Source organism: Psittacula echo, assembly GCF_963264785.1.
Source record: "Psittacula echo genome assembly, chromosome: Z".
Taxonomy (NCBI): Eukaryota; Metazoa; Chordata; class Aves; order Psittaciformes; family Psittacidae; genus Psittacula; species Psittacula echo.
In genome coordinates, this window is record NC_137742.1 from 38,160,545 (window position 1) to 38,176,411 (window position 15,867).

Sequence of the window (15,867 nt, forward strand, 5' to 3'; positions counted from 1 at the left end):
TGAAATGCAGTATACTCTTGAATGTTTTGCCTTTTAATACCAAGTGTCACAGACTGAAGAAACAGAATGTGCAAGTTTTAATAGTAACCTTAAGTGCACATTCTGGCACTTACGTGTTTGTTGTCCCAGTGGTGACAGAGTCTCTCGTCTTTCCAGGGCCCTGTATAGACTCCATGGCTGTAGAATAGAGAACTTTCTGCCCCCCAGGACGCTTTCCATCTGATGCACCCTGGGAACTCTCTCCCTCTTTTTCCTTCATGTTACTGTTCAGTATGTGGATTCCCAGTAGCAGACTGTAATCCATGATCTTAAAACTTTCTAGAACCTATCAACAAAGAAGAAATGGCTGTACTAAAACAAATGAAGACTACATACAATATGAATTACACAGCATTATTTTGAAAACTTCAGTAAAAGTAGTCCTTCAAAGCACAAATTTATCTTATTAGCAAAATATGTAAAATTGTAATTAAAAATATATTAATATATATTATCATACATTAATATAAACAAAACCTCCACATAACTCAAAGTGCTAGTTACCTAATTAGCTCAATGCTCTTGTTATAAGTGGGCATGAAGGATGCATAGCTGAAAGGTAACCCAATGTTACTTTGTAGTCAAGGAATGTATGTCCAGTTAGCACCTTTTTTTATTTATAGCAAATAATCAATTAATAGTTCCAACACACGCTTATGAACTACAAACATCTTTAAAGTCACTGCTAATGCATGCTCCAGACTTTACAGAGCATTTTTTCCTACACTACTCTCTACCTCTCCTCCACTTCCTATTTATAATTGAGAAAGTATACTTGGAGAATTTTCACTTATCAAAAAAAGCATTTGCTACCACCGTCTCATTAACAGCAGATGGAATTTTGGTGCAAAAATCATGCATCTTTCTTTATTCGGCAGTTTTATTTCTGAAGCATGACTTAACCAAACAGCTTTCTCTTCTAGCTCTACCAACTATTTTGCCTCTGCCAGTAGGCAAGTTCCCTTTCTTCTTTCATGCACATGTACTATCATAAGTTTCTAGTCAGTTACATCATTATGAAGTCTGACATACTACCATTAAAAGGCAATACAGTTCAAGTCACTATGCAAAGGTGAACTATAACAGTCTGCAATCACATCTAGCAATATAACCAAACTGTGAGCAGACAACAACTGTGTTCAGTATTTTACATAACAGCAATGCTAAGCGAAGGGAGAAAAACCAGTATTAATCAGGAAGGATATGCTGTGCCATTTACCTCTCCTTCACCTCATGCAACTTAACAATGAACAATTCATATAATTTTTTATCAGAATCAAGAGGCAATAGTACATCTTTTTACATGAACAAGAACAAAATCTGATTTTGCAGAGACGACAAATAAAGAGCAGTAACTGCAAGTATATAATTTTGATGAAGACTATCAAAGTATAAATATTTTTTACACGAAACACCAAGATGGCTTGTGACCTCTGAAACACATTTTGTAAATCCAAAATGAGATTTTTTTTGGCAATCACCAGGAAAAGTCTGTGGTCTGTGAAACTGTATGAGGAAGAAAAGGGAATCTACTACTTAATATGTTTCTAGAGATAATTTTAACTCCAATGCTAAAAGTATATAGGCAGAGGTAGGAAAGCTCTGTTCCACTCCATCAGTACTTCTTATGTACTCATTATGTTAAGTAGAAGCCAAATGTACAATACAGCTGAGTTCTTTTAAATCTCTGGCATTTCTCTTCCATGAAGAACATGGCATCTTAATTTTAGCACTGTTTTAAGCATTCAAAGTGAAGAAACAAAACATAACACACTGTAATCTAAGCACAGAAAGGCACAGCATCATGGGGATTTCTAGACACAAGTGAGGATTTTATAAAACATCTTTCTTGGAATAATCCTGAACAGAGGTGGGGTAGTTCAAATGGAACAAGAATGAGACTGCTAACCTATGACTCTCAGTACTCCAAAGCATCCTCTGATGACAGAGCTTACACAGGATTTCAGGACAGGACAAAAAAGCATATTTCTAAATTATCATACACCATGATGATGAAATGTAATCTAATTCCAATCTAATTAATGAAATTAAATACTATTTAGTATTGCGTGGGATAACACCCACTAGAATAACTTCCTGTTTTACAATTATGAATTGCAAAAATAGTGCAACTAATAGGTACAAAGGCACAGACACCGGGTGTCAAATAAGTTCTAGACTTTATTGATTGCTTATTGCTATCTTCTACTCAGACTTTCTCAAAAAGAAATTATTATATTATGCGTTCATTAGAAGTGTGTAATCAGTGGATGTCAGCCACCAAATACTGAGAGTAGATTCTAGGTAGACTGAAAAAAAAACCCCAAACTAAAAACCAAAAAACCCTCCACCAATTCATCATTTGCAAAAATACCTACCTTAGTAGTACAGTCAGCAACACTGTTTATGTAAAGCCAGACTACAGCAGCTAGTCAGGCTTGGAAAAAGCATTGCCACTCCTATTTTACAGTTATGAACATAACAGCTGACAGCTCTGTCTTCAGCCTATTCTGTAGCACCTTTTGAATTAGATTACATTAGACACATCATGATTTAACTACCCTAGTTACATAACCTCATGGATGTAGCCTCGTGGAATGCTGTGGTATCATGTGCTGCTGCTTCTTCAACAAGCTACCTTTTATGCAGTAAAATTAATATTTCTGACTGCATCAATTCACCACTGTCACTTAAACCTTTACTACTTGTACTATAAAATGGACTATTCTTTGACTATTTATGACTTTGTTCTAGGATTACTGAAAAATATCATAAAAACAAGTAGCTTTTTTTTTTATTATTCCAGTTCATTATAAAAGTGAAACACCTGCACATCCAATGTATTAACTGCTGTACAGATTCTTACAAATAGCACACAGCATACGAATTTCAGCTCTTGTCACCAGGATACCCTATTCATGGTCCTACTCAGATGCACAACTGCATAGACTACAAAGTTTTGAGGATGTCATAATAGTATCTACCCCTCTGTCTGCCTACTGGTTTGATATACAGTTCTGATTATCTCCCCTTAGAAATTCGATAACTGAATCAATCAGTCCTTATCCAGATACCCATCTTTTGACCAAATCTAAGCATGTTTTACTCCCCTATTTGTTTCTAAGAAAAAATCTCATACAAAATAATTAACCTGAATAACAAGGAAGAATATCAGACATCAGCGTTCAACAAGAATGTACTTCATGTCAAACTCTTTAGTCTGTATTAAGAAAAATTTTATTTCAGACAGTGGAATTTCTAGCTGAATATATCTGAAAGGTCCTCACATATGTATAGAATCATAAAATGGCTTGGGTTGGAAAGGACCTTAAGATCATCATCATTAATATCTAACATCTCAAACCATGATTATTTTAAAATGTGTAAATAACACATTTTGCACACACACAGTTGTAGAAATTAATCTGATTTGCTAAAGAAAAGTTACAGATGCAGCACATCAAGCTATTTCTTACACATGCAGCATTCAATGATAACACAAAAAGTCATAAGCCTTTTCTTGAGTCAAGGGTTGCTTGCAAATAGCTTCGATGATTTTAGATGGAACTGCTTTTGAGAAGCAGCAGCAAGTTTTTGCTAGGAAGGTACCAAAATGAGATCCTAATCTAACGAAAAACAAACAAATCACAGTATTAAAGGGCTAGATTCATAGGAAAATGAGAAAGTCCTGCAGAACATCTGATGCTAAAGTCCTTTCCAACCCTAACTATTCTATGATTCTATGACTCTGTCATCCATGTGAGATCACTAGAAATTGATGTTAGGTCCCAGAAATACACTCCTTGTATAGTAAAAGTGAGAGAAATCCGATTTTTACTCATATAACTGCTCTGAAATGCACCTTGCTAGCAAAATGGCATTGGAAGATTCCAGCACGAATATTCTTATTTGTTAGTACACAGCATGATTAAGTGTTGTACTCAATAATGACAACTAAACATTTAATTACTTAATTCGACATTAAATTGTTCATCTAATTTGTATTTCTGTATTTCACTAGCTACACAGATTCTGTCAGCACAATGTCGTCACTTGGTCACCAAGTACTGCTTACTACGCTGGCTTTGGCTGCTTTGACAACTTTCAGATGGCAAATGTCACTTATCCCCTTCTAACCTTAAGCAAAATTTTGCTTTCATACCACATAAAACCCACAGTGAAATGGCATCACAAAATACATTGTTTCAAAACATGGAAAAATAATTCCCTGAATCAGTTTTTCAATCTGAGCTAATCAGATGTTAAAGCATTCTGTGAATCATCTTTGATGGGGTTACGTTCAGCTATCTCAGCCACTGACTAATAGAGCAGAGCATGTATTTCTGCCATGGCATTTTTATTTCAGATGCAGCCGGCCCAAGCTGTGTATGTCTCTCAGAGAAATCTACATTCATGTTGCAAACCATGCAAAAAAACTCAAGTCAGCAGGTCATTTTCTCAGAAGAATTAAGGAAAATGCTACTAAAAAAAATATAATTTCACAAGCTTATGAAATACAAAAAACCCGTAAAAGGTTAACCATGCATGTAAGTGTTTCCTCTTCTACAAGAATTTTGGAAATGGGACACAGAAACTGACATAAAGAAGATTGATTCTACACTGAATCAATAATTACTGTTCAACATAAGGAAATATATAAAAAATCCCACAAAATAAAGTACTATTTGCATAATAAGCATTTTTTTGGAACAATTGTGCAAATGTCAAATGCCTAGCAATGGGTCTGGTTTAGAAACAATTTATCTTGTGAAAATGAATCACCAACCCCTCCAAAGCACATGTGAAGTCACTTCTCATTTCAACAGAATTCTTAAGACATATTGTTAACTATACTGTTGACTCCTATACTGTTAAATCCTAAAAACTACAATCTTGTTTCTGATTTACAAAGTAGAAATGAAGAGAAATTTGAATTTAAATTGATACTACAGGAGTGATAATACCTAAAGATACAGGAGATTGGCAGTATCACTACATGTCCACTTTCCTCAAAGTACCATTTTTTAAAAAGAGGGCCTTCATCTAAGATTAGCACATTCTTTACTTCCATGACATGCCATCTATTATTTCTGCTCTGTACTGCAAATTCAATACTCCTTCAAGTTGCGCCAACACTACTGTTTGTAAGGACACGCTGTAGAATGGGTCACTAAAATTATCTGGGCTAAAGAATAATCTGCGTAGAACCTTTGAGGTAGGGGAAAAAAAAAAAAAAAGACAAGAAAATCAACAACTTCCCACATTACCAAGGGTGTTGAAAAATCCAGCTAATAAATTGAACATACAAGGTCTCTGTCACCATTGCTTCAGCACAAAACAACTATGAATTCTGTTCTTTGGCTTCTAGTTCTACTTAAAAGTCTTAGTAGCAATGTGTTTTGTCCTTCTTGTCTTGAAAGATTTTAAGCAATGAGAAAGAAAAGAAACCTCCATGACATGAACTCCTTTTCTGACCACAAACCAAAAAAATGGCATCCACAAAGTATCCTTCAGATTAAAGTAGAGATATTAGCTAAATAATCCTGACAATATTCCTATAAGGCATCTAATCATTCTCCTAATTTTCTAATGCAGAAGTCGACTACAAAACTAAAGTGTTCTGCCACAGAGGGAACAACAAGTCAGTCTTTGACCATTGGGAAAGGTTTTGGTTTCCTTATCTGCAGCAAGACATGTCTTACAGAAAGAGGTGAAGAAGAAATCAATAAAGATTATTTAAATCTTACTTCTCAGTGAACTTTTAATTCTTTGTCTCATTCATGAGCAGAACAGTTTCTGTTAATATTTATAAGACTAATTTTATTTGGAAATTAGAGAGTCTCAGCTATTCTTAAATAATTAACAATTTTATACAATAATCAGACTAGCAAAGAGCATGATTACTAAAAAAAATCACAGCTACTGAAACTACCTTCCAATATTCTCAGTATTTACCATTATACAAAATACAGGCACATAGGCTTTACAAATTAAAGAACTCTGAAATAAGTAAGGCTTCAAACCAAAGATTTTTAGGAAAGCTGCTCAGACAAGTGAAATTCTTTATTTTTAGTACCATTAGCCTGTAGTATGTTCCCTGTCTCATCACCCCTACACCCCCAGTAACTATGATAGTGCCTACTGGCAAGGATAGGATAGCTATAATAAGTCTCAGCAATAGTCAAGAATTTGAAAGCTAGCTCAAATTTTCAGTTGTTTACATTTTATGTATGAGAAACTCAGGAATATTACATCTTTAGGAACACTATGTAATGTTACACTTCTTGGTTTAGCTAAGGTGCAAAAAGTGTGAAATGGTTTGTGTGCAGAGCTTTCTGACCTATCACCTACTGTGTGAACATAACAGGCAGGGGAATGCAGGAGCTGGAGAATGCTATCAAGCTATACTTGTCCCAGAACATCATCTGAAGCTGCTACTGGAGATACCAGACCAAGCCACTCAGCTCCATCCTCTAACCACGCAGATCACGTACCTCCTCATCAGAGCTGGAGGAAGGTAGACAAGAACTCATACTCCAGCAGCGGTCCACCACTGTCATACCTTCTACTGCCCTTCTCTGGGGAGGTTGCCCTGTGTCAACTCACAAGATGTTCTGTGTCAGGCTGAGGAGATGTATCAGGAGGCCAGCTCAGCTAAGCAAGGAAGCCACAGCTTGAATGTGAAAAGGCAGCATACAGGATAGGGGAGGATACACAGGTGACGAAAGAGGAATTGACAAACACTGCTGGGGCACGTAGGGATATGGCAATTATTGCCAAGGAAGCCAAAACTCAGATAGAGTTGATATTTGCAAGAGATTGTCAAGGGCATAGAGAAGAGCTTCTACTGCTGTATTAGTGGTAAAAGGCTGACCAAAGAAAATGTGGGCCTATTGCTGAAAGGGGTGGGTGATATAGTGACAGCAGACACAGATCACAGCAGGTCTCCACCTCCTTCTTTGTCATCACCAGCAAGTTCTGCCAGGCTTCTGTACTTAGTGACAGAGCTTAAGGAGGAGGGGGCCTACCACAGCCTGGAATGTTTATATTGAAGAAGCAGGTAAAAAACCCAAAACATTGCTTACTGATTCTGATTACAAATATGAACAATGAAAATATAATCCAAATTTAAGAGAATTTCTTAGTCCTAAAATACTGGTAAGCTCATTTCCTTTCTTTAATGAATTTTTAATTCCAGTGTCTACACTAACTTTCTTACTTTGGAATAAAATGAGAAAGAGATGGCAAGATTTGAAGCCCTAAAAATCTAGGTGAGTTATCACTCATGCTAAGTAGCCATCCCTATACCAATTAGGCAGAAAGATTTAGCTGGACCTTTAAGAACTCCAGACTAATTTGAGAGTTCTTAATCTACAATTAACACACTGAGAAACATGATGGTTCAGCACTCAAGTAACATGTAGCAAGAATTTACCCTACTTTCAAAGAACCAGTAAGAGTACCCTGTCTATATAACAATGAAATGATTGATTCTTGTTTTCACTTTTTAGTCCAGTTCCCTCTTTTAGATGCCATGTATTATTTTCTATATAATAGACCCCCCCGGTTTTCATTGGGTAACCTTTGGCAAGTGGGAGGATGCACAAAAGGGTATCCAGATCCCCAGATGTGACATAGTGACGCATTTTGCATTATCATACGTGGCAGGAGCTCAGGAAACACTCACTGCAAGAGGCTACAGAAAGAACAATGTGTGGTGTTAGATAAATGCTTCACCCTGCACATGCAGCTGAACATGAGATCACCCAGCTTTACAAACCAGGCACAAGACATTGCAGACTTCTGTGATAATTAAACAAAAAGCACTATTCATGTGCAAAACCAACGCTTTCCATCTTGCACCAGAGGTGGCAGCAAACAACAAACTGACATTCAGGATGCCTCTTCTATGTGATGAGTTGTTTTACGCAACACTCAGAATTCCTCTCAGACAAAGGCAATCTTCTCTTTCCACAACAACTGTGAACCTTATGAAACTCTGAGACCTGGATAACTCCCCTTTTACCTACTTTATATTTTCTTACCTTTGAACAGAAAAAAAATCAATTTTACAGCAATTTTCCCTGTCCACAATAGGCACTGAGTCCATTCACTAAGGTCCTCCCAAAGGACAATGGCAGGTATCCTTCTCTTGCCTTGAAAATGTTATGTAGACAGTAAGCACTACCTTTCATTGAGGAAGAAATTACTTTGCCCCAGAAATAAGACTGCTGCCACCAGACAGACACACACTCACCCTTCAGTTTCCTAGTTCTTGTTAATTTACAGACTTACTGAAGCAGTACTGAGCTTGCAGCTCTACAAGCTTGCTATCATATGTTACAAGCTCTGTTATCATATGTAACAACAGTACCACAGGGCTAATTGTGCCTCAGAAAAAAATAATTAAAATCTCCAAATTAGTGGAAAGCAAGAACTAGAATCTAAAAAACCTCTACTAGACTACTTTCCTACAGTAATTTGATCCACAGATGGATCAGTGTAACCCTGGATGTACAGACAAACAGGGAGACAGCCTGCAGAAAGGGATCTCAAGGTTTTGCTGGATAATAAACTCAGTGAGTTGGCAACGTGCCCTGGCATGCAAAATGGCCAACCTTATCGTGGGGTGCATTAAGCACAGTATAGCCAACTGCTTGAAAGATTGTCCCAGTACAGTCAGCATTAGTGCTGCCTCACCTCAAGTATTGTATGCAGTTTTGGGCTCCACAGAATAAAAGCAATATAAGAATATTAGCATTTGTCCGAAGGAGGGCAACAAAGCTGGTAAAAGCACTAAAGGACTTAACTTGTGAGGAACTGATGAGGAGATTAGATTTGTTCAGCTTACAGAACATGAGACTGAGGGGTGACCTCATTGCTGTTTACCACTTCCTCATGAGAGGAGCAGAAAGGCTGGTGCTGATCTCTGGTGCCTGCTGACAGGATGAGAGGGAATGGCTTAAAGTTGCTCAGGAAAGTTCAGATTGGATACTAGGAAAAAGTTCTCCAGTGAGAGGATGATCAAGCACTAGAGCTAGTTCCCCAGGGAAGTGATCACAGCCCCAAGCCTGTTAGTGTTTAAGAAGTATTTGCACGACAGTATTAGATACGCGGTTTAATTTTCAGATTGTCCTGTGGGCATCAGGAGTTGGACCTGATGACTGTTGTGGATCCCTTCCAACTCCCACCTATGATTCCATGACCTCAGATCCCAGCTGCTTAACTAAAATACAGGCTTCATCAGTGCTTTGACATTCACAGGTTTTTCCTAATTAAACTCCATAGAAAAGGAATGGAGGTTAAACTTACAAAGCCACATCCCACTCTTTGTTTTGCTGAGGTAAATATATAACAGATGCAAACACAAAAGCTGAAATAGTATTTTTTACTTACCCGACAATCCCGCTGTAGTGTTTTCATTAGTGCGCTGTGTGTTTCAGAGTCAAAATACAACCCTTCATGCATATCTTGCAAGAAATCCAAGTCTTTGAATGTAGGGTTGGACTTTTCCCTCTCTTTTCTTGATGCTCTCCGTTTGTATGTGGAGCCTTTCAAGTCATATGTGAAATGCATTTTCAAGGCTCGTGGCAAAACATTGTTCATTACAACAATTCTAATGTTAATGCCTCCTGACTGAACGCAGTACAGCCCATAAAACTTGGGTAGAAGAGTCCTTGGATTCTGGTTCAGATTCTAAAACAAAAGAGATTGTTAAATATATCTATTTCCAGCACCAAAGGACATTAACAAACATAAAAAAAACCTGTGCATGTTTTCTTATCCAGTACTGTTTCTTTGACCAATTAATTTTCTTTGTGAGACTGTATTTTGAGACAGCTAGCATAAATACTGCTTTTTTTGCCACGAACTTAGATAGGCCAAGAGCTAAGCAGTAACTGTATTTATGCCAGATTTGTCTTTCTCACGTTCCATGAAAGAGCAGATTAGAAGACAAAAAGAACAGACTAAAGCATACCTGTGCTTGTTTCAGATGAGGTAGAATTAATTTTCTTTCTAATAGATGGTACAGTTTAAACCACAGCACTCCCAAAGATTTAGTTTATTTACTCTGACTTGAACAACCTTGCATTCCACCTGATGGAAGGAGGTTTGGTCAAATGTAGTTCTCATTACCTTGACTTGGATTTTGAAAAGCAGAACTGTCTCCACAAGGCTTTCCACATTAAGTGTCAGTGCCAAATGACCAAGCTATCTCCACAGGTGTGTAAGGTCATAACAGAACCACAACTGATCATCAGAAAAGTGTGACATAATCCAAATTCCCCAATAGGCAAAATAACCCCCAAACAACTAGGAGAGGACAAAAGAGGTGAGATCAAAAATCATCCTTCTGAAACTACTCTCAGTTTTTGGCATGAAAAGTAAGATGGGAAAAACAACTTCCCATCTTACAAGCTTAATAAGTCACAATATACAACCATGGGAAGAAAGTGCTTTCAAAAGAAATAATCACAGTGATTAAAGTTTTATACTTTAGAAACTGTTGCATATGGTAGCAGTGAGAACAAAGTTCTCAGGAACAAAGCAAAGTGGCCTTATATTCACTTGTACTAACTCAAGCTTATGCTAAGCTGATTATAAAGATTAGAAACAACAACAGAAAAGGTACCAGCCACCATTGCTCTTTTTGATGCTGCCAGTGCATTTCTATTTTTTTTTAAGCAAACAGTGAATCCATGTATTTCAGTGTAATAATGATAATATTCCTCATTTTTAGTACAAGGGAGAGGGTAACTTTTCTAATGTCTACTTAAGAAACCAAAGAAAGAAAAGTAAGGAAGAATCTCTGTTCATATGCATAGAACCATAGAATAGCTTGGGTTTGAAGGGACCTTCAAAGGTCATACAGTCATATATGAGTGGTTTTTGTTTAAAAAGAAAAGGAGAATTAAGTTGTACTTACTTTGGTTCAATGGTTTCCCTTTCTGATGATGGACACACATAAAACAATACAATCAACTTAGCATTAGCTCTCAAAAAGCTCAGTTTAAAAATAAAGTTTTGAACAAATTATACGTATAAATACATTTTTACATCATTGTTTTAACACACAAGAAATGGAAATTATAACTAATCCAGAAACAAAAGTGAAACTGACCAGTCTAATTTCTTTGTCCACTGAGTGAAATGCGAAGGATCAACAAACACAAAATGGAGAAAAAAAGTAAAATTAGAAATTCAGAAACCTTTTTTTGTCACTAACTTACTAGAAGGAAAGTCTGGTATCAAATCAGAAGATGACATTCAGCTTCATCCTGAATGCTAAAATAGCAGCTATTATTATCTTAAATATATTCTTGATTTATATTTATTCATTCCGTTAGGGGTAAAAAAATGACAAAAATATTAAGAAACATGGATAAAGCCAATGAAGGATTAAAAACCAAATGAAACTAAATCTTCAGAAGTGTGACATGAAACAGGAATGCCACAGGTAAAATACAGACTTAAATTACTTACCATATAATAACCTGGCAAGAGCTTCTGAAGAAACTCAGCCTCTTTGTGTTGAACTGTTTTGATGATGAACTCGTCATCGCTAGTTACAAAAAATAAGGACCCACTGGCACCTGGGTTGGATAATTCAATTAAAGGCTCACTGCAGAGGGAGTACTGAAAGAAACAAAAATTGGTTTTCACTGCCAATGCATGCTTTATTCAAACACATTTTTAAAACAAAGAACTGCAGGTTCAGATGGGCACAAGAGAATCATGGAGCTTATTCTTCAGTCTTCAACCACAGAAACCCTAAATTTACAGCAGTATAAATGTATAGTGAAAATTCCAGGCCAATATTTTATGGCTTCAGTCTTTAAAAGAAACAAAATTACACAGGATTTGAATTGTGAGTACTGTAGGCACCAGGGAATTATTCTTAGCAGTACACTATGTCTTCCAGTCTTCTCAGAGCAAAAGGACTTAACGGTTTTAGTAACAAATATCTGATTTATTGTGTATTGCCAAAGATGAGTTGAGCAACTCCACAAGAAAAAACAGTTTTGTTTCTTGAAAACAGCTTTCATTAAATTCAACTGGAGTCTTGCCACTGATTTCAGCAACTGGTGATAGCAAAGAAAAGTGATACAATCTAATAAGTATGTTCGCTTGTGAAAACCTGAACTAAAGAAGCATGCTTCCCATGGACTCCAAGCATTGCTTTAATGCATTTTCTTATCCTGGCTCTAACTGAGGCTTTTCCCATGATCACAGTTTTTAAGAGAATTTTGCAAGCTATAAAAATTTTTCTTTTTCTCCCTCATTCTCCAAGTTCACTCAGTTCCAATTAATACAGAGTCCTTTCTTATTAATCCTATAGTTGCCCTTGTCTACTGATAGAACAACACTGGTATGTAACAACAGACATACTGCACAAATCAGTAGTTGTATTGCAACCCCTGTGTTTTTCTTGCCAAAATATATAAAGCTTCATGAGTAATTCTTATTGTTGTAAGCATTTGAAACTAATTATCTTAAACATTAAAGCTCAATAAAACAGTATAGCGTAAGCACAAGTTATCAACCTAAACTGTCGTTTTACAGTCGAATTCATTCCTGTAAAATATGTCTACCCAGCAACTGCTGCTATACAAAGAGCCCAGCTGGTTTTGACTGAATGCTTGTGAAAGCCAAATCAAAACTGAAAAGTAAGAAAATCCTCAAGTTCCTGGCAATTAAGTACTTTACGACCAAGAAGTTTCCCTGCAAAATACCACTACCCCATGAGGTGACAATTAATTCTACCAGCTGCTCAAATATATTCACCCTTGTTATCAAGCCTGACTCCTATAGCATGTTACCGCTTACCTCCTTGGAAAAGGTGAAACTATAAATCTTTGAGATTTTTTCATTGCAAAACAACAGTGACAACTCACATATGCTTGTTGTTATTTCTCCTCTTTTTACTTTACTTTCCCCTTCAGCCACGATTGGACCAACACTTGGCATATTGTTATAATAGCGTATTTTACATACTGAATTGGAACTTCACTCACAACATGATAGATCCACATTTCACAGAAATGAGGGAGTCTGTTCAGCCAGAATCCTGACACATACTATTGTGAACAAACTCTTAAACAGATGTTTTTGTTCATGACCAATTTGGAAAAGCAGCCCAAACTAAAGCTAGTTTTGTTTTATAATCATAGTACCCCCTCTGATCACATCTGCCTCTGGACCTCAAGGGACTGCAACCTGCTCTGATTGCGAAGTGTTTGCCCATTTAGAACCAGAGACAACAGAAATAGATCCTGACCTGCTAACCCTAACAGATGTATACATCAGTTACCACAACACACACTGAAATTCCAACTATATTTCAGAAAAATATGTTTGTTGAAGTCAATCTGCTTTCGCATTTTCAAGAAAAGAAGGTGCACTTAATCTTGAAGCTAGCTTCTCTACTAGCTCCCATTTCTTGGAAACATACTACTAGAGTCTTTTGCTGTGCCAAGAAGAAAAAGAATCTGCAATAAGCTGCCTTTACTGGAAATTTCCCTTATACGTTTTGTAGTTCAACAGTGTCACAAATATTGTAACACCAGCAAGCAGTCATTCTATAATCTTTAATTGATGCTACTGCAAATGCTTCCCTAGATGGAATATAAGTTGCAGGCAACAATAGCTTTACTCTAGGAAGTGCAGTCTTTTTAGCATCTAACAACACTGCCAGCATACTTCATTTTTTGCCAAATGCACAAGCAACTTATTACATAATGACACATCTCTCCCTCACAACATCCTCATCTCCTAACTGGAGAGGCACGGATTTTATGGATGGACCACTCAGTGAATAAGGACTTGGCTGGAAGTTTGCACTCAAAGACTTGCAGTCAATGGCTCAATGTTCAAGTGGGGACCAGTGACGTGTGGTGTTCCTCAGGAGTTGGTATTAGGACTGGTGCTGTTTAATATCTTTGTTGGTGGCATGGACAGTGGGATTGATGCTCCCTCAGCAAGTTTGCCGATAACACCAAGCTGTGTGGTGCGGTTGACACACTGCAGGGAAGAGATGCCATCCAGAGGGACCTTGACAAGCTCAAGAAGTGGGCCCATGGGAAACTCATGAGGTTCAACAAAGGCAAGTGCAAGGTCCTGCACCTGGTTCAGGGCAATCTCCAGTATCAATACAGGCTGGGGGATGAAAGGATTGAAAGTACCCCTGAGGAGAAAGCCTTGGTAGTGTTGGCTGATGTAAAGCTCAACATGAGCCGGCAGTGTGTGCTCGCAGTCCAGAAAGCCAACCATGTGCTGGGCTGCATCAAAAGGAGCATGACCAGCAGGTTGAGTGAGGTGATTCTCCCCTTCTATTCTGCTCTGGTGATACCCCACCTGCAGTATTGTGCTCAGCTCTGGGGGCAACAACACAAGAGGGACCTTGGACTGCCTGAGCAAGTCCTGAGGAGGGCCACAAAGATGATGAGAGGGCTGGAGCAACTCTCCTATGAAGACAAATTGGAACAGCAGGGTTTGTTCAGCCTGGAGGATAGACGGCTCTGGGAAGGCCTTATAGCAGCCTTCAACTAACTAAAGGGAGCCTACAAGAAACCTGGAGAGGAACTTCTTACAAGGACATGCAGTGAATAGGACAAGGGAGAATAGCTTTAAAATGAAAAAGAATGAATTAACATAAAACTCTGACATATGAAAGTGCTAATTTGTACTGGGACTCTGATTTGTTGGGTGGACTGCCATGAGACATACTGGACACGAGGCAAACATCTAGAAAATTTAGCTCTTTCACACTACCCTTCCAAAAGCAGAACTCCTGGTTAAGTAAAATAGTGGATCCTTGTTCCTGACAGTGCACAAAGTGGTTTTACCAAGTAAAGACTGCTTTTATGATAGCAGCAAATACATCTCTTCTTTCTCACTTAAACAGCTCAATATTGAGGAGAAGTAAGTCTTCAAACTATAAAAGACAGAGAACGAAGGCGATACTCCGAAGCACTTCTTTTCTGGCCTGCCACCTACTTTTCTCAGGGCTACATGGGAAGATCTGCAGACAGACAAACATGTATTTAATGAAGTGAATGTAAATAATACGAGAGCACTTTATTAGGACTGATTTGGTAGAAGTCACACAGCTACTGATTATATCTTCTCTAGAACCAAAACCTGAACGACTCAAGTCCATTAATACTAGTCAATTAGCAAGGCAGGTTTTTATAGGAAAGATGCAGAATTAAAATTTTTGTAAAACACTAGAAGTATTCACTAGTTATGAACTACTTCACAAATAAAATTTACTATCCATTTGGGCACCATTAAAGCATCCTTTTCTTTCACTATGAAACTAGTACATATTAGAATAATTTGTAACTCAAAAGAAAACTGCAGTCTCTTACCAAGTAATCATCAGGCTTGATACCAAAAAGTTCTCTGAAATAGCGGAAGGCAAGAGGTGCATACGTCTTAAATCTGAAGTCAGGGTAATGATGAGCAGGGGTGAGATTGCTCCCTTCACTGAAAAAAAAAAAAAAAAAAAAAAAAAAAAAAAAAAAAACAAAACCAAACCCAATTATTTTTGAGCATTTTTTAGCAACTTCCTTCTTGCAGCTAGTTTTACTGTAAAGTTGCTTAACTCAACCATTGGCCTTCCGAGACAAAAGTCACAAATGCAGATAAACCTCCCTATCACCATTAGTCAGTGTAATAGACGTCTGAGACGTATAATACGATAGAGCCAGCAAATTCCTTTTTTGCACCTTAAAGGGAATGACTGTTTTCACCACCCATATCCATTTACATAAATATTGGGTTTAAACTAATGCTACAATTTCTCATAGCCCTCCAAGGTAGCCA

At 37.4% G+C, this 15,867-nt stretch overlaps 1 protein-coding gene across 1 annotated transcript in view; it reads right to left on the minus strand.

Moving 5' to 3' along the window:
• Nucleotides 1-15,867, minus strand: part of PIP5K1B (phosphatidylinositol-4-phosphate 5-kinase type 1 beta) — a gene marked incomplete at both ends in the record, with an annotated part of 61,807 nt that overhangs the window by 22,151 nt on the left and 23,789 nt on the right. The window contains 4 exons of the mRNA XM_080637177.1: nt 114-325; nt 9,436-9,735; nt 11,524-11,676; nt 15,411-15,528. Coding sequence (XP_080493303.1) covers nt 114-325; nt 9,436-9,735; nt 11,524-11,676; nt 15,411-15,528 — 783 coding nt within the window. The remainder of the gene's footprint in view (nt 1-113; nt 326-9,435; nt 9,736-11,523; nt 11,677-15,410; nt 15,529-15,867) is intronic.